The 18,695-nt window shown below is 35.2% G+C and overlaps 1 protein-coding gene across 1 annotated transcript in view; it reads left to right on the forward strand.

Annotated features, from left to right (window-relative positions):
• The window catches only part of GBE1 (1,4-alpha-glucan branching enzyme 1), a 293,919-nt gene that overhangs the window by 195,038 nt on the left and 80,186 nt on the right, over positions 1-18,695 (forward strand). The window contains exons 8-11 of the mRNA XM_004280432.4: positions 543-658; positions 8,223-8,350; positions 12,683-12,781; positions 18,267-18,377. Coding sequence (XP_004280480.1) covers positions 543-658; positions 8,223-8,350; positions 12,683-12,781; positions 18,267-18,377 — 454 coding nt within the window. The remainder of the gene's footprint in view (positions 1-542; positions 659-8,222; positions 8,351-12,682; positions 12,782-18,266; positions 18,378-18,695) is intronic.

The raw sequence follows: 18,695 nt of genomic DNA on the forward strand, positions 1-18,695 counted from the left end.
TCTGTTTTAAACTGTAGAATAAGGAAATATTTTAAGCAAACACTGAAGACTGAAAGCAGTTTTCTATTGATAATGAAATTATATTTTCTGAAAGGAGAAACTACGTAACTGTGGTTATACTACATGAAAAATCGTGATGAAAATTCAGAGATAAGTGACAGACTTTGTGTTTTTGTTTTCTTTTTTTTTCCTTTTTTTAGTAACCAATACTATGTAGTAATCACTGTATGTTTACATTGAACAAGACAGAGTCCCTGCACTTTGGACCAGACTGACACATTTTTTCCTTAGGTTTTTCTGAGATATTGAGTGATTTTGCAGCTAAAAAAATTTAACACATTTTCCTATTAGAATGAATTTCATCAAACAAATGAGGTAAATCTTAGTAGTTTTCTGTTGTTTATGTGATATATTTCTTTGAACATCATGATTCCTAAGAGAGAGATTTTGATTTTAATTATTACTCTTAGCAAAGGATGTATAAGAATTAAGGAAAATACTATATACATTATGCTTAAATATATATTTATCTAATATTTTAGCTGGGAAGTTTTAAGATTTCTTCTGTCAAACATAAGATGGTGGTTGGAAGAATATGGATTTGATGGATTTCGTTTTGATGGTGTTACATCCATGCTGTATCATCACCATGGAATAGGTAGGTAACCTGATACATTACAGATGTAACTAATGATTTTATTTTATTTTGTACTGGAAGATTACAACCAGGCTTGGGGTTCAGTTATGTCGCTGCAGTAACCATTATTGTTGGATTGATTTTTTATTAGTTCCATTGTGTATGTCTTTTCTCTGATCCCTTTTTGGCAAGAGATTGGGTCAAATACATTTTATAAGTAAATAAAATATAATGATTTTCTTTGAAATATATCTACTTAATAATATGCTCTCTTTAATATGTAGCATTCTTTTAAAAATGCTTTTTAAGGATACCATTTATTACAGCACCCTCAGGCTGTGAACATGACAGCATTTGTAATGAAAAATAAATAACAAAAATAATAAATGAGAACATTTTTTAATGTATGGGTTCCTTTGCATATTAAACATTGAAGAAAATATGTATATTTTAAATATAGATGTGCTCAGTTAAAATTAAATTGTAAATCAATCTGTAATTAAAAATATGGATCAAAGATCTTCAGTTAAAAAGTTGTACAGAGAAGTGGGATCACAGAATCCTAATCCTTCAATTGATAACATGGAGAATAATTATTATTTTTTTAATGACCAAATATTTACTGGCAACAACCAATCCAAAAAATTGACTTTAGAGTATAAATCAAAAAGTGGCTGCCAAGGAAAGATGCTATATTCAAAGTGTGCTGTTAACTGCTCTCAGTCAAGATGCTGGCCACATGAAACATTCCTAGGGAAGAAGTTGAATCTATAAGACATGACAGATTTCATTGATATCTTCCACTTTGGAGAGAAGCTGACTTAGGGGATGAAAAAGGCAAGCAAGACAAAATTCAAAAAGATCCTCTCCTAGATTAAAACACCTACATGCCCCAGCAGAACCTCGCTGTGCTGAGGGCTAGGTATTATCCAAGAAATTGTGGAGTTGGTGAAATGAACTGAAATCCATGGATATGGGATATGCTTTTTATGGGTACAGGGTCCAAGAAATGGTAAAGAAAAACATTCTGAGTTACTTAGCATGCTTTCCCACTTTGAGATGAGGATAATAACAAATACTGAGACAGTAGACATTCTTCAAGATGGCAGAGTAGAAGGACGTGCTCTCACTCCGTCTTGCTAGAACACTGGAATCACAACTAACTGCTGAACAATCATCGACAGGAAGACACTGGAACTCATGAAAAAAGATACCCCACATCCAAAGACAAAGGAGAAGCCACAATGAGATGGTAGGAGGGGTGCAATCACAATAAAATCAAATCCCATAACTGCTGGGTGGGTGAATCACAAACTGGAGAACACTTATACCACAGAAGTCTACCAACTGGAGTGAAGGTTTTGAGCCCCACGTCAGGCTTTCCAACCTGGGGGTCTGGGAACGGGAGGAGGAATTTGTAGAGAATCAGACTTTAAGGATAGCAAGATTTGATTAGAGAACTTCGACAGGACTGGGGAAAACAGAGACTCCACTCTTGGAGGGCACACACAAAGTAGTGCGCGCATCGGAACCCAAGGGAAGGAGCAGTGACTCCATAGGAGACTGAACCAGACCTACCTGCTAGCCTTGGAGGGACTCTTGCAGAGGCGGGGTGTGGCTGTGGCTCACCACGAGGATAAGGACACTGGTAACAGAAGTTCTGGGAAGTACTCCTTGGTGTGAGCCCTCCCAGAGTCCACCATTAGCCCCAACAAAAAGCCCGGGAAGGCTCCAGACTTGGGTCGCCTCAGGCCAAACAAACAACAGGGAAGGAACCCAGCCCCACCCATTAGCAGACAAGGGGATTAAAGTTTTATTGAATTCTGCCCACCAGAACAACAGCCATCTCTACCCACCACCAGTCCCTCCCATCAGGAAACATGCACAAGCCTCTTAGATAGCCTAATCCAACAGAGGGCAGAGAGCAGAAGCAAGAAGAACTACAGTCCTGCAGCCTGTGGAACAAAATCCACATTCACAGAAAGATAGACAGGATGAAAAGGCAGAGGGCTATGTACCAGTTGAAGGAACAAGATAAAACCCCAGAAACCAACTAAATGAAGAGGAGATAGGCAACCTTCCAGAAAAAGAATTCAGAATACTGATAGTGAAGATAATCCAGGAACTAGGAAAAAGAATGGAGGCAGAGATTTAGAAGAAGCAAGAAATGTTTAACAAAAACCTAGAAAAGGGGTCTTCCCTGGTGGCGCAGTGGTTGAGAGTCCACCTGCTGATGCAGGAGACGCCCGTTCAGGCCCCGGTGTGGGAAGATCCCACGTGCTGCAGAGCGGCTAGGCCCATGAGCCATGGCCGCTGAGCCTGTGCGTCCGGAGCCTGTGCTCCACAACGGGAGAGGCCACAACAGTGAGAGGCCCGCGTACCACAAAAAAAAAAAAAAAAATAAGACCTAGAAGAATTAAAGAACAAACAAACAGAGATGAACAATATAATAACTGAAATGAAAAATACACTAGAAGGAGTCAATAGCAGAATCACTGAGGCAGAAGACCGGATAAGTGACCTGGAAGACAGAATGCGGGTATTCACTGCTGCAGAACAGAATAAACAGAAAACAATGAAAAGACATGATGACAGTCTAAGAGACCTCTGGGACAACATTAAACGCAGCAACATTGGCATTATAGGGGTCCCAGAAGGAGAAGACAGAGAGAATGGACCCGACAAAATATTTGAAGTGATTATAGTCGAAAACATAGCTAACATGGGAAAGGAAATAGCCACCCAAGTCCAGGAGGCGCAGAGAATCCCATACAGGATAAACCCAAGGAGAAACACACTGAGACACATAGTAATCAAATTGGCAAAAATTAAAGACAAGGAAAAATTATTGAAAGCAGCAAGGGAAAAATGACAAATAACATACAAGGGAACTCCTATAAGGTGAACAGCTGATTTCTCAGCAGAAACTCTACAAGTCAGAAGGGAGTGGCATGACATATTTAAAGTGATGAAAGGGAAGAACCTACAACCAAGATTACTCTACCCGGCAAGGATCTCATTCAGATTCGATGGAGAAATCAAAAGCTTTACAGACAAGCAAAAGCTAAGAGTATTCAGCACCACCAAACCAGCTCTAGAACAAATGGTATAAAACTTCTGTAAGTAGGAAGAGCAAGAAAAGAAAAGGACCTACAAAAAACAAACCCAAAACCATTAAGTAAATGGTAATAGGAACATACATATCAATAATTACCTTAAACGTGAATGGATTAAAAGCTCCAACCGAAAGACACAGGATTGCTGAATGGATACAAAAACAAGACCCATATAAGCTGTCTACAAGAGACCCACTTCAGACCTAGGGACACATACAGACCGAAAGTGAGGGGATGGAAAAAGATATTCCATGCAAATGGAAATCAGAAGAAACCTGGAGTAGCAATACTCATATCAGATAAAATAGACTTTAAAATAAAGAATGTTACAAGAGACAAGGAAGGACACTACATAATGATCAAGGGATCAATCCAAGAAGAAGATATAACAATTATAATTGTATATGAACCCAACATAGGAGCACCTCAATACATAAGGCAACTGCTAACAGCTATAAAAGAGGAATTTGACAGTAACACAATAATAGTGGGGGACTTTAACACCTCAACACCAATGGACAGATCATTCAAACAGAAAATTAATAAGGAAACACAAGCTTTAAATTACACAATAGACCACAGAGATTTAATTGATATTTATAGGACATTCCATCCAAAAACAACAGATTACACTTTCTTCTAAAGTGCACGTGGAACCTTCTCCAGGATAGATCACATATTGGGTCACAAATCAAGTCTCAGTAAATTTAAGAATATTGAAATCATTTTCAGCATCTGTTCTGACCACAACGCTATGAGATTAGAAATGAACTAAAGGGAAAAAAATGTAAAAAACACAAACACGTGGAGGCTAAACAATACGTTACTAAATAGCCAAGAGGTCACTGAAGAAATCAAACAGGAAATCAAAAAATACCTAGAGACAAATGACAATGAAAACACGACGATCCAAAATGTATCGGATGCAGCAAAGGCAGTTCTAAGAGGGAAGTTTATAGCTATACAAGTCTACCTCAAGAAACAAGAAAAATCTCAAATAAACAATGTAACCTTACACCTAAAGGAACTAGAGAAAGAAGAACAAACAAAACCTAAAGTTAGCAGAAGGAAAGAAATCATAAAGATCAGAGCAGAAATAAATGAAATAGAAAGAAGGAAAACAATAGCAAATATCAATAAAACTAAAAGCTGGTTCTTTGAGAAGATAAACAAAATTGATAAACCATTCGCCAGACTCATCAAGAAAAAGAGGGAGAAGACTCAAATCATTAAAATTTGAAATGAAAAAGGACAAGTTACAACAGACACCGGAGAAATACAAAGCATCCTATGAGACTATTACAAGCAACTCTATGCCAATAAAACGGACAACCTGGAAGAAATGGACAAATTCTTAGAAAGGTATAACCTTCCAAGACTGAACCAGGAAGAAATAGAAAATATGAACAGACCAATCACAAGTAATGAAATTGAAACTGTGATTAAATATCTTGCAAGAAACCAAAGTCCAGGACCAGGTGGCTTCACAGGTGAATTCTACCAAACATGTAGAGAAGAGCTAACACCCATCCTTCTCAAACTCTTCCAAAAAATTGCAGAGGAAGGAACACTCCCAAACTCATTCTATGAGGCCACCATCACGCTGATACCAAAACCAGACAAAGATACTACAAAAAAAGAAAATTACAGACCAATATCACTGATGAATATAGATGCAAAAACCCTCAATAAAATACTAGCAGACAGAATCCAACAGCACATTAAAATGATCATACACCATGATCAAGTGGGATTTATCCCAGGGATGCAAGGATTCTTCAATACACAAAAATCAATCAAAGGAGTACACCATATTAACAAATTGAAGAAGAAAAACCATATGATCATCTCAATAGATGCAGAAAAAGCTTTTGACAATATTCAACACCCATTTATGATAAAAAATCTCCAGCAAGTGGGCATACAAGGAACCTACCTCGACATAGTAAAGGCCATATATGACAAACCCACAGCACACATCATTCTCAATGGTGAAAAACTGAAAGCATTTCCTCTAAGATCAGGAACTAGACAAGGATGTCCACTCTCACCACTATTATTCAACATAGTTTTGGAAGTCCTAGCCATGGTAATCAGTGAAGAAAAAGAAATAAAAGAAATACAGAATGGAAAAGAAGAAGTAAAACTGTCACTGTTTGCAGATGACATGATAGTCTACATAGAGAATCCTAAAGATGCCACCAGAAAACTACTAGACCTAATCAATGAATTTGGAAAAGTTGCAGGATACAAAATCAATGCACAGAAATCCATTGAATTCCTATACACTAATGATGAAAAATGTGAAAGAGAAATTAAGGAAACACTGCCATTTGCCATTGCAACAAAAAGAATAAAATACCTAGGAATAAACCTACCTAGGGAGACAAAAGACCTGTATGCAGAAATTTATAAGGCACTGATGAAAGAAATTAAAGATGATACAAACAGAGAGATATACCGTGTTCTTGGTTTGGAAGAATCAATATTGTGAAAATGACTATACTACCAAAGCAATCTACAGATTCAATGCAACCCCTTTCAAATTACCAATGGCGTTTTTTACAGAACTAGAACAAAAAAATCTTAAAATTTGTTTGGAGACACAAAAGACCCCATATAGCCAAAGCAGTCTTTAGGGAAAAAAATGGAGCTGGAGCAATCAGGCTCCCTGACTTCAGACTATACTACAAAGCTACAGTAATCAAGACAATATGATACTGGCACAGAACCAGAAATATAGATCAGTGGAATGGGATGGAAAGCCCAGAGATAAACCCACGCACCTATGGTCAACTAATCTATGGCAAAGGAGGCAAGGATATACAGTGGAGAAAAGGCAGTCTCTTCAATAAGTGGTGCTGGGGAAAGTGGACAACTACATGTAAAAGAATGAAATTAGAGCACTCCCTAACACCATACACAACAATAAACTCAAAATGGATTAGAGACCTAAACATAAGACTGGGCACTATGTAACTCTTAGAGGAAAACATAGGAAGAACACTCTTTGACGTAAATCACAGCAAGATCTTTTTTGATCCACCTCCTAGAGTAATGAAAATAAAAACAAAAATAAACAAATGGGACCTAATGAAACTTCAAAGCTTTTGCACCGCAAAGGAAACTATAAACAAGACAAAAAGACAACCCTCAGAATGGGAAAAAATATTTGCAAATGAATCAATGGACAAAGGAGTAATCTCCAAAATATATAAACAGCTCATGCAGCTCAACATTAAAAAAACAAACAACCCAATTCAAAAATGGGAAGAAGATCTAAATAGACATTTCTCCAAAGAAAGTATACAAATGGCCAAGATGCACATGAAAAGCTGTTCATCATCACTAATTATTAGAGAAATGCAAATCAAAACTACAATGAGGTATCACCTCACACCAGTTAGAATGGGCATTATCAGAAAATCTACAAACAGCAAATGCTGGAGAGGGTGTGGAGAAAAGGGAACCCTCTTTCACTGTTGCTGGAAATGTAAATTGATACAGCCACTATGGAGAACAGTATGGAGGTTCCTTAAAAAACTAAAAATAGAATTACCATATGACCCAGCAATCCCACTACTGGGCATATACCCAGAGAAAACCATAATTCAAAATGATACATGCACCCCAATGTTCATTGCAACACCATTTACAATAGCCAGGTCGTGGAAGCAACCTAAATGCCCACCGACAGACAAAATCCTCCCTTTTCTTCAGAGGGATTGAATAGGAGCTAGCTAACATTAAGATCTCTTAGTGTGACAAAAAATGTATCTAAAACAAAATTTATGAATCTCTTTGGTCTCATTTTTTAGTTTTTAATTTATTTCTTTTATTTATTTATTTTTTGGCTGCGTTGGGTCTTCGTTGCTGCGTGCGGGCCCTCTCTAGTTGTGACGAGCGGGGGCTGCTCTTAGTTGCGGTGCATGGGCTTCTCATTGCGTGGCCTCTCCCGTTGCAGAGCACGAGTTCTAGGCACGCAGGCTTTAGTAGTTATGGCACTCAGGCTCAGTAGTTGTGGCTTGCGGGCTCCAGAGCGCAGGCTCAGTAGTTGTGGCACATGGGCTTAGTTGCTCCACAGCATGTGGGATCTTCCCGGACCAGGGATTGAACCCGTGTCCCCTGCATTGGCAGGCATATTCCCAACCACTGCGCCACCAGGAAAGCCCTCTTTGGTATCATTTTACTTCATTTTTCTCCTGTAAAATTCAGTTCAAATTAAATTAAAATTTTAAATCACAGGGTTTTTGTTTGTGTTTGTAAAACAAAAATTGAATTTCAGGATTGTCTGAACTTTGAATGTAGATATGGAGTACCTTTGTAAGTTAAATCATATAATTGCTGGCTCATGACATTTTGCTATGATAACAAAACTGATATCAACCATCTAATTGGTGGAGGCATTTGTGCAGAGTTAAGACTTGCATGCTAAGATGATGCATCCATATTGGTTTTCTGTTCTCTAGGTCAGAATTTTTCCGGTGACTACCATGAGTATTTTGGACTACAAGTAGATGAAGACGCTTTGACTTATATCATGTTGGCAAATCATTTGGTTCACACGCTGTATCCAGATTCTATAACAATAGCTGAGGTAAAGCTATAATGATCTCTACCCTCTGACCCCCTTTAAAATAGAACATTTTATCAGCATACAATATTTGAATGATCTCTATGTTGTCAGTAATTGCATAAGTGCAATTATACCCTGACTATAGTGCAGCTACCTTGTGTGGGTGGCACATTATTCAGAATTCACTGTTTTCCTATTATCAGATAATGTACCCTAATTACTTGTCATTATTCCATTGTTAAAAAAGAAACTGCCAGTGGTTAGAAAGTAAAATACCCTAATCAGTGGACAGGTCCTTTTGCCATGTGACCTTCAGCACAGAAAAGAATTGAATATTAATATGCGTCTGGCTGTTTAAGTTTTTTTTTCCTTTCTGGTTTAATCATTAGAGATGGCATGGATCACTGCCTGCGAGCTTCTCTGAAACCTCTCTTGTTCTGATGCGATTACCTTTCTTGTTTACGTTATTGCTCTGAAATTGCCAAATGTTCACTAGTTATTCATGATTACTGAAGGTTCATGATTAACTGTCCCAAAGCTGCACTGTAATGATATAATTCGATATATGCATAATTGACAATTCCCCTCTTGGTGATAAATTTGATAAATTAAGAAGTTTGTTAAATGCTTATGCTAATTTATATTTAGTAGTAAAGTCCCTCTGGTTTTGTGAGTCCTCTAACTAGGAATTATTATTAAAATTGAACTTAGTGTGTTAAAACTGTTCTATACAAAGTGTAGTGGTTGGCATATAAAAGTAGTAAGGCTATCGAAAGAGTCAGAGTTAAGGTGTATTTTCACATTTTTGGCATTTTGTTCATTGAAATGATATGCAGTAGTGACAGTCTCCTTCCTGTAGTGTTTATTATTTGTATAGCCTTTTTTCTATACATCATTTCTCAAAACTCCAAATCTCAAACTAGGTGATATGATTTCCTGGTTTATCTCTGGATCGAGAACAGAGACCTTTTGCCTCCTAAATATCTTCTAGGAATAGAGCAATAGATCCTAAATTCCTGGAGTAAATTTTCATATAAAATTTAAAAACCCCACAATTACAATGCCATTTTGATACTCTGTATTGTTTCACAATCTCTACCTACCTATATTTGGTCATAACTTATAAGTCTTTTTAGTACTTATGCTAACACTTTCTGTGCTGAATATTTTTTAATGTAAATTAGTACTTTTAAACTTTTATTTTGTCTTTATATATTTTAATATTATCTGTTAAACATCAAAAAAAATAATTAGTTTTGTCAATTATATTTATGGCAATTTGAAGCCGAGACATTACAACAAATACTTATACATTATAACCAATGTATAACAAACATACATTATAACAGATTACTACAAACAATTAATGACAGCACAAATCAGAAGTGGGTACTGAAGAAAAAGAAGTAATTATTTAATACATGAAACTTAAAATTGTTACATTGATCTTTCCATTCATTTCAAGTAAAATAGTTTCATCATCTAGGGAGCTCTTGTCTGATTATCAGTGTTTCTACCAAGGAAACTTGGGGACTTTAGCCTACTTTATATTACTTGGTTTTAGATATTTTTAAAACAAGATGTATCTTCAATTTATTCTACTTAAATTGAAAACTACTTCAATTTCAGTACATCACTTTTCTGTCTAGTGGGAGTCTCTTCAAAATGTGGAATTGATCCTCATGAACTTTTTTTTTTAAGAAAGGAATGTGGTGTAATGAATAAGTAATGCAATGTTATAATAAAGTCCTGTAGTAGAAATTTGAATTTATTTATAATAATAGTTATTAAAATTGAAGACTTTTTTCTGTATATCTACTATTATACATGGTTATATTTGCTGTATTAATTAAAAATATTTTTTTCATAACTGAGGCTTTTTACCCCTCTGGAATAGTCATGAGTCATCTTTAGATATTAAAGAATTAAAACTATTTTAACTTCATTTGAAACATACATGATCATTTTAATATCCTATGTCAGTAAGCATCAACTCCTTTATATTTAAAGCATATTTATTTTAGTGACCATTATGTTTACTTTTTTTTTTTCTTTTAAGATTTTAAAAGAATAGTCATTAACTCTGTACTTCCAGAAGAGAGCTAGATATATCTCATATGCATTAATGGGGCAGCCTTCTAGTAGTCAGATTTAGGAGTTAAGACCAATTGGTGTCCAAATATTTTTCTTAGCAGATTCTATTTCCTTTCAAACTATTTGCTAAAACTACCTGTAGACCGAATATAGACTGTACCTTAATGTTTTCTTGAGAAAAATTATTTTGATCTTTAATGTCATCTTATCACTAGTCTTAGGAAAACTCTGGGTCTTACGAAAATTCTTTTGGGAAGGCGTTGTGTCCGTAATTCCAGTGCCTAACACAGGTGCCTGAGATTAATACATATTCAGCCAGTGTTTATAAGGAATTGAACTGAATACCTATCATATCTGTGAAAATGTGACATATTTTGATAAATATAATTCTTTTAAAATGGTTTCTTTTCTGTTAAACATTCATCCTTTTTCACTTTTTTTAATTAATCTTTTTTCACTTTTATAAACTATAAGGAAGTATGTAGAAATAAGATACTATTGACGAATACTTTCTTATGGATGTATTCCACCATGTACTATATTTAACTGTAGCTCTCTTCCATTAGAAAACAATTAATACATATTTTGGAAGTACAGAGAGGTCATATGTTTCTTTTTTTCCAGCTTTTCTGTGGGACAAGTTTGAGGATGAGGTGTTGTGGAAGAAGAAGCAGTTAAGTCTCAGAGAGCTCAGAGTATGTGATAGTCTTTCATAGGAAGTAAGGAAAATGATCCAAAGAAGAATTTGGGCAATGACACACACAGAAAAGCTTGTGACAAGTACAGGGAAGAGTAAATGTTTCAAAGTGGATGAGGTATTGAATATTTGAAATGAAATAGTAAAAATAACGATGGAAAGATGGAGGTCTCTTCCTTGCACTTTCTGTGTACTTCAGCTAACAATTATGACAGCCACGCACGTTGTCATTTCGTGATAAGTGTATGTGTGTGCATGTTCATTTAGGTCCTAGTTCATGAATCCAGCAAGTCAAGTATTATGTCTTATGTATCTTGAAATCCTTGGCAGCACCTTCATGCATTCACTCAGCAGGGAGTTACTGAGTTCCTGCCTTATGCCAGCGACTCTTCTACTATTCTAGATTCCTGGCATATGTCAGTGGACAATGGCAACAGCAACAGCAACAAAAGTCCTGCTCCATGGATCTTAAATTTTAACAGTGAATGAGGAAGCCGATAATCAAATAGTGAACTATATTGTCAACACTTAAAGTATAATTGTTGAATTATATCTTAAATTGAAGAATTTGAGTTTTTTATTGTTGGCTATTGAAAGCTATCGGCAAGCAGTGATAGGAGCAGACTCTTCAGCAGCGATTAGGGTAAAGAGAAACTGGAGATGGGGAACTTTGTTTGGAAACATAGTGGTTGAAGCAAACAGTAATGTAGGTTAAATAAGATAGTGTCTGTAGAAATGGAGCAAAGGAAAAGAATTTATTGGAAAGATATTGTGGAGTTAGAATTACTAGTACTTGTCCCATATTTTACCACAGTTGTTATAATAATGTATTTTGTTGCATCTGGGTCCTTGTATCATTATTTTTTTACTTATCTGTTTGATTGTATATTTATTTGATTACTGATAATCTAGTGGTGTCATGACAGTAGGAAGACCCTGTCTGAGTCCTGGCTCTACCATGGAGAAACATGTCTTTAGCGATCCCTTCACCTCAATAAGCCTCGATTTCTGTATCTTCTAAATGAAGAGAATCCACTAGATAACCTCAAAGACCATTTCCAAGTGTAACTGACTATAGTGAAAGCCATCTTGCTGCTTCGCTCTTAGTGTGCTAACTCTACTTTCCATTTCATCAGAAGCTAAGTTCTCACAAAATACACTATATGTCCATGCTGTATACAAAGAGAACAAGAATAACAGATATATGGCACATGTATTTTTATGTTTGATGAAAGCAGTAGTTAATAAATATAGTACTCAAAAATTAGTATAAGAAGCTATGTTTCAACAATAACACTTCTACTATTTTGTGTTCTCTATGTGCTACTAAGGAAAAGAGATCAAATTTGTCCTGAAATAAAAAGCATTACACAAAATCTTATTGGGAAATGAGATACATTATCACAACTTTATCTACTTTTACAGTTATGCTACCAAAGTACTCCAAGAGTATTTGCCCCTATTTATTGTTTGTATTTCTTGGCCTGGATTTTACTGTCAGAAGAATACATAGTAAAAGTTTAAGCAATATGAACTGATAATTCTGATGCTGTTTATTTTAGGATGTATCAGGAATGCCAGCTCTGTGTTTTCCAATTTCCCTGGGAGGGGGTGGCTTTGATTATCGATTAGCCATGGCAGTTCCAGATAAATGGATCCAGGTAAGGTTTCATGTAAAAAAAATTTTTCCTGCGGATACTATGTATTATGTTGGTTTATTTATTATTTCTTTGATTTATTTCTTGGTTATGATCAGTAGTTACAGATATAATTGAAGTATTCTCTCATTAGTGTGTTGCTTCTTGTGCTTTTTAATAAGGTGCCTCTCAAACTTCTAAAAGTTCTAATTTAAAGTATTCACACTTGCATTATACAGGCACAGAGAAAATATGATTGATATAATGTTAGCTGTGTAAATGGAATTTTGCCTTAATGCAATTATATGAAAGTTTGGTGTTCTATATTTAAAACACATTAAACTTCATCAACGCATCCATTTCTGCCTGCAAATCATCAATTAATGTAGAAGTCACTCCTTAATTCCCAGTACTTGCTTCATAGTATGGTTTTTTTCTCAACAGATTTGGATTTATCCATTCCTTCATTTAGCATTTAAAAGCCCTTACCATGTGTTAGGCACTAGGAATGAATAATTGTACATGACACCTTGCATATGATTTCTAATACAATTTTATTAAATTTAATGACAGTTCAAGTAGTTTGGATTATATTTTGTTTCATTTTATGTTTGTCTAAAAGACTAAAGTTGTTACATAGATTTGATGTAGAACATTTCTGAGTGTCCAAGTCTTTAATCATAGGCTGAATATGTATAAGGAGTCAGATATGTATCAAATAATCATTGCTTTCTGTTAAGCCCTTTAGTACAGACATGAACAGGTGCCATGAGATCACAACGGTAGAAGAGCTTAACTTTGCACAGAAAAAACATAAAGCCTACTCTGAAGGAAATAGTTATTGTAATCATCTCTTAATTGCCTTTTCTGTATCCCTAGGCAATTTGGGCAGTGCACAGCTGTGACATTAAAACTCTACCAGCACAACTTCCACTTCTCCATCTATAATGATTTTGTAAACATTGTCAGGTCAAAAAGCAAGGGTTTTACAGAGGCGATTAGACTTAAAAATCAAAGGAACAAACAAATGTGTGTTCCAACTTTAATACCTGGGAAAGTTGCTTTGTATTTGCTACCTTAAAAAAATGCTGTGGTCTTCAAGTTTCTTACCTCAGTTGAAGGTTCTTTATCCACCCACCATCTTTTATTATTTCTAATCTTCCACACAGACTTTTTTCCCCTCACAAGTGCCAAATCTTACTTTTTTTTTTACTGAAAAGCCTTCATCAGTCTTTGGGCAAATTCCAGGATATTTCAAGGTGTACATCAACCTAGAATTATTTTCCAGTCAGTCATGGCTCACAGTAGGATATTTCCTTCTCTGAGCAATCATGTCAGGTTTTAAAAAAAATTTAACTTACTAAACATTTCAGTACCTTGTATGCTCAAGATACTATACTATGCAGTACGTCATATAATTAGAAAAAAATGTATTGTCGTCTGTTTAGGATATGGCCATCTTGTCTTTGTAGTTTGTAAAGCCTCTGAAGACAGATATCATCTTCTGTTTTATGTAATTACTTAACATCTTTTTTCATCACCAAAGTGGGAGCCTTAGTTAATAAGACGAGATAGTTAAAATAATATTTTTTTAAAAACTCAGTGACTTTCCAGTCCTTTTATAATTTGTGCATTTAAAAAAAAATTCCATAAATGATTATCATCCCTTCAAATGTCAATAAAACACACGAGTATTGATAGAAATGACAACTACTCAGAATGTATGTGTCACGCATTTTATCTACACATAGAGTATGCGTTAGATTAGAATGCTAGATTTCATTCATGTTTTTGTTGTTCAGAAACAAATTATTTACCATTTTCTACTTGTAGAGCTCAAAATCAGTAGTTTGGGATATCATATTAGTTTAGTCATTTGCTGAACAAATATTTGCCTATCTAAAATATGCCAAATTTGCTGTATCTTCTTTCATTTTATTTGATCATTTTTATTATCTAATAACTGATGTGTTCATGTAAAGGTAATATAGGTATTTAATTGAATTCATTCATTTATTAATTCCACCAAATATTTATTGAGCATCTGGTATTTTTCATTATATATAGTTTTTTTAATTACACTTTTTATATTAAGATAGTTGTAGATTTCCATGCAGTTGTAAGAAATAATACAGTAAGATCTGGTGTGAATTCTTAAACAGTATTCCCCAATGGTAACATCTTGCAAAGCTATAGTACAATATCACAACCAGGATAGTGATATGGAATAGTCAAGATATAGAACACTTCCACTACCACAAGTTTCCCAAATGTTGCCTTTATAACCACACGCACTTCCCTCTTCCCACAGTCACTCCTTAACTTTTGACCACCACTAATCTGATCTCCATTTCTATAATTTTTTCATTTCAAGAATGTTATATAAATGGAATTATACAGTATGTAACCTTTTGGAACTGCCATTTTTCACTCAATCGAATTCTCTGGGGATTTCATCCAGGTTCTTGCATGTATCAGTAGTCTATTCCTTTTCAATTTTAAAAAAAAAATTTTTATTGGAGTATAGTTGATTTACAATGTTGTGTTAGTTTCAGGTGTACAGCAAAGTGAATCAGTTATACATATATCCACTCTTTTCTTAGATTCGTTTCCCATATAGGCCATTACAGAGTACTGAGTAGAGTACCATGTGCTATACAGTAGGTTCTCATTAGTTATCTATTTTATATATAGTAGTGTGTATATGTCAGTCCCAATTTCCCAATTTATCCCTCCCTCCCTCGCTTATCGCCTGGTAACTTGAAGTTTGTTTTCTATATCTGTGACTCTACTTCAGTGTATTCCTTTTCATTGTTAAATGGTATTCCATGGCATGGATGTATCACAGTTTAATTATTTGTCCACTAAAAGACATCTAGATTGTTTCTAGGTTTTGGCTCTTGTAAAGAAAGCTGCTATAAACATTTGTGTACATATTTTTGTATGACCATAAATTTTCATTATTCTAGGATAAGTGCCCCAAAGTACAATTACTGGGTCTTATAGTGGTTGGATGTTAATTTGTTAAAAAACTGCCAAAGTATTTTTCTGAGTAGCTGTACTATTTTACATTCCCACCAGCCACTTTAGTGAGATCCAATTTCTGTACATCTTTGAACAATAGCATTTGCTATTGTACTATTTTTTATTTTAATCATTCTAACAGGTGTGCAGAAGTACCTCACTATGGGTTTACTTTGTCTTTCCTTAATGACTGATGATGATGAACATCTTTTCCTGTGCTAATTTGCCTTCTGTATATCCTCTTTGGTGAAACGTCTGTTCATGTCTTTTGACCATTTTCTAATTGGATCATTTATTTACTGTGGAGTTTTGAGAGTTCTTTATATAGTCTAGATTCAACTCTTTTGTGGGGGGGTATGTGGTTGACAAATATTTTATCCCAGTCTTTGCTTGTCTTTTCATCCTCTTCATGTGTACTTGCACAGAACAAAAAGTTTTGTTTCCTTTAAATTTGATGAAGGCCAATTTATTTTTTTTTTCCTTTTAGAGATCTCTTTTGTTGACAAGCCTAAGAATTCTTTGACTCAACTATGTTTTCTATTAAACATTTTATAGTTTTACTTTTATATTTAAACCCATAGTCCATTTGAGTTAGTTTTTGTTCAGTCAATATGTAAGGGTTTTTTTCTGTTTTTCTTTTGCCTATAGATGTCTAACTCATTCAGCATGATTTGTTGAAAAGTCCATCGAACCTACTTCCATTGAATTGTTTTTACACAGTAGTTGAACTTAATTGAGCATATTTGTATAGGTCTATACATTAGTTTCAAATTGTTGCTGTATCTAAGTACCACAAACTTAGTGTCTTAAAATAACACAAATTTACTGTCATATAGTCACAAATCTGAAATGGGTCTTACTAAGCTAAAATCAAGGCATTAGTAAGGATGCATTCCTTCTGGAGGCTCTGTTTCCTTGACTTTTCTAGCTTCTAAAAGCCTGTAAAAGCATGGACCTGTATTCCTGTATTCCTTGGTCCATGGTCTCTTCCCCCATCCTCAAAGCCAGCAGGGTAGCATCTTCAAATCTCTCTCTTACTCTGACAATTCAGGCATCTTTTAAGAAAGATGCCTGCAACTACATTCGGTCCATCCAGATAATCCAGGATAATCTACCCATTTCAATGTCCTTAACTTCAACATATCTCTAAAGTCCTTTTTGCCATGTAAGGTGACATATTCACAGACTCTGGGTATTAGGATGTAAACGCCTGTGGGTGGCCGTTAGTCTGCCTAATACAGCCTGTCCTCTGGTTCTCAGTGATTCACAGTGCAATTATGCAGGATGGCTAAGCACCTCTGAATTCCACTGAACCAAAAAAAAAAAACATGCAAAGGAAGATACAGGCAGGCTGGAACCCCATTTCTTGTACCAAAATCTTCATTAATTTTCTATTGTTGTGTAACAAACTACCACAAATTTAGCAACTTAAAACACTACTGTTATTATCTCACAGTTTCTTCTAAGGATACCCATTGTATTCAAAGGACCCTCCCACACTCCAGGTTAAGGATTATACAAAGATGTGAATCTGAGGGAGCCGGAATCATAGGGGCCATTTTAGAATTCTGCTTCTATCAGCGTGCCTTTGACACTTTTGGACAAGAGAAATGAACCCACTTAGAAAGAATGCGTTGAGTAAAAGGACAGGCTATTTTTACGCTATTAACTCTGAGAAGCACCAGCTTTTATAGGATAGGCAGAGGAAGGGATTTTACAGGATGTCTAGAGTGGTTGCAAAACAAAACAAAACAGTCAAGAGTTTTGCAATGGTAGACTAAGAAGGAAAGCATTTCATGGAAGGGGTAGGGTCAGCATTATCATCATGTACTGCAAGCATTTGCCTAAGAAAGAGCAATTACTGACCTAGGAGACAATCATAGTCTGAGATTTTGGCAAGGTCATTTGCACTGAAGAGGTGTTAGTGGCACAGAAGCCACTCTGGAGACTGAGTAGCAGCTGAAGTGGAAACAAAAATATGTGGTCTGTTAAGATGATAATTATTCATGATAATTAGGCTTTATACTTTGAAATAACAGTTGTTTTAATTTTTTTTTTAAGAATGGAACAAGACATTATTCTTGCTAATTTTTTTTTTTCATTCAAACCTAAAAATGTAGCAAGTATATCTCTACCTTGTGGAAGTTCCGGAAAGACATACTGCACAACACTTCACTGTGGTCATTAATCAAGAGGTAGCAGCTATTACAGAGGAAAAAGGTTACAAAAATCCTAAAATGCAGTGATCAAATCATCTGCAGAAAAACAAACACATGCACACACACATGCAACACCACTGTCATTTGGATAGTCTGTATAAAAGCTGTGATTTCAGTAAAAGTTTTGACAAAGATATTTTTGCTCTGTGGGTGTGCTTATATCTGCATCTCAAATAATTTGGATTGATATGCTGTATACCCTCAGACTGGGATTTAAAGTAAGGATGATAAAGGTGTATTGGAATTATTTTTTGTCTTTTATTTAGTTACTTAAAGAATATAAAGATGAAGATTGGAATATGGGCAATATAGTGTATACACTCACAAACAGACGCTACCTTGAAAAGTGCATTGCTTATGCAGAGAGCCATGATCAGGTAAATTAATATGTGTATAAACCATTCTGTCTCTGTCTGTATTTATTAACATACCTAATTATAAACATATCACAGTACAAATTTCTATAGTTTAATACAGTTAATGTAATGTGTTATCTGTCTATTTTATGTGACAACTATTCATACTTGAAAAACATTTAAAAATTATTTTGTAGATCCATAAATTCCAGCTTCAAAATGCAGTACCACATTTACCCTGCCAAACTGTAATTAAATGATTGTGAATGACAGTTTCAAGTGTTATCTTACATGTTTTCCTTTGTTGTCACAAGAGGAATGTTGGTGCTAATCCAGGTT

The sequence above is a fragment of the Orcinus orca genome, chromosome 5 (genome assembly GCF_937001465.1).
Source record: "Orcinus orca chromosome 5, mOrcOrc1.1, whole genome shotgun sequence".
NCBI classification, from domain to species: domain Eukaryota; kingdom Metazoa; phylum Chordata; class Mammalia; order Artiodactyla; family Delphinidae; genus Orcinus; species Orcinus orca.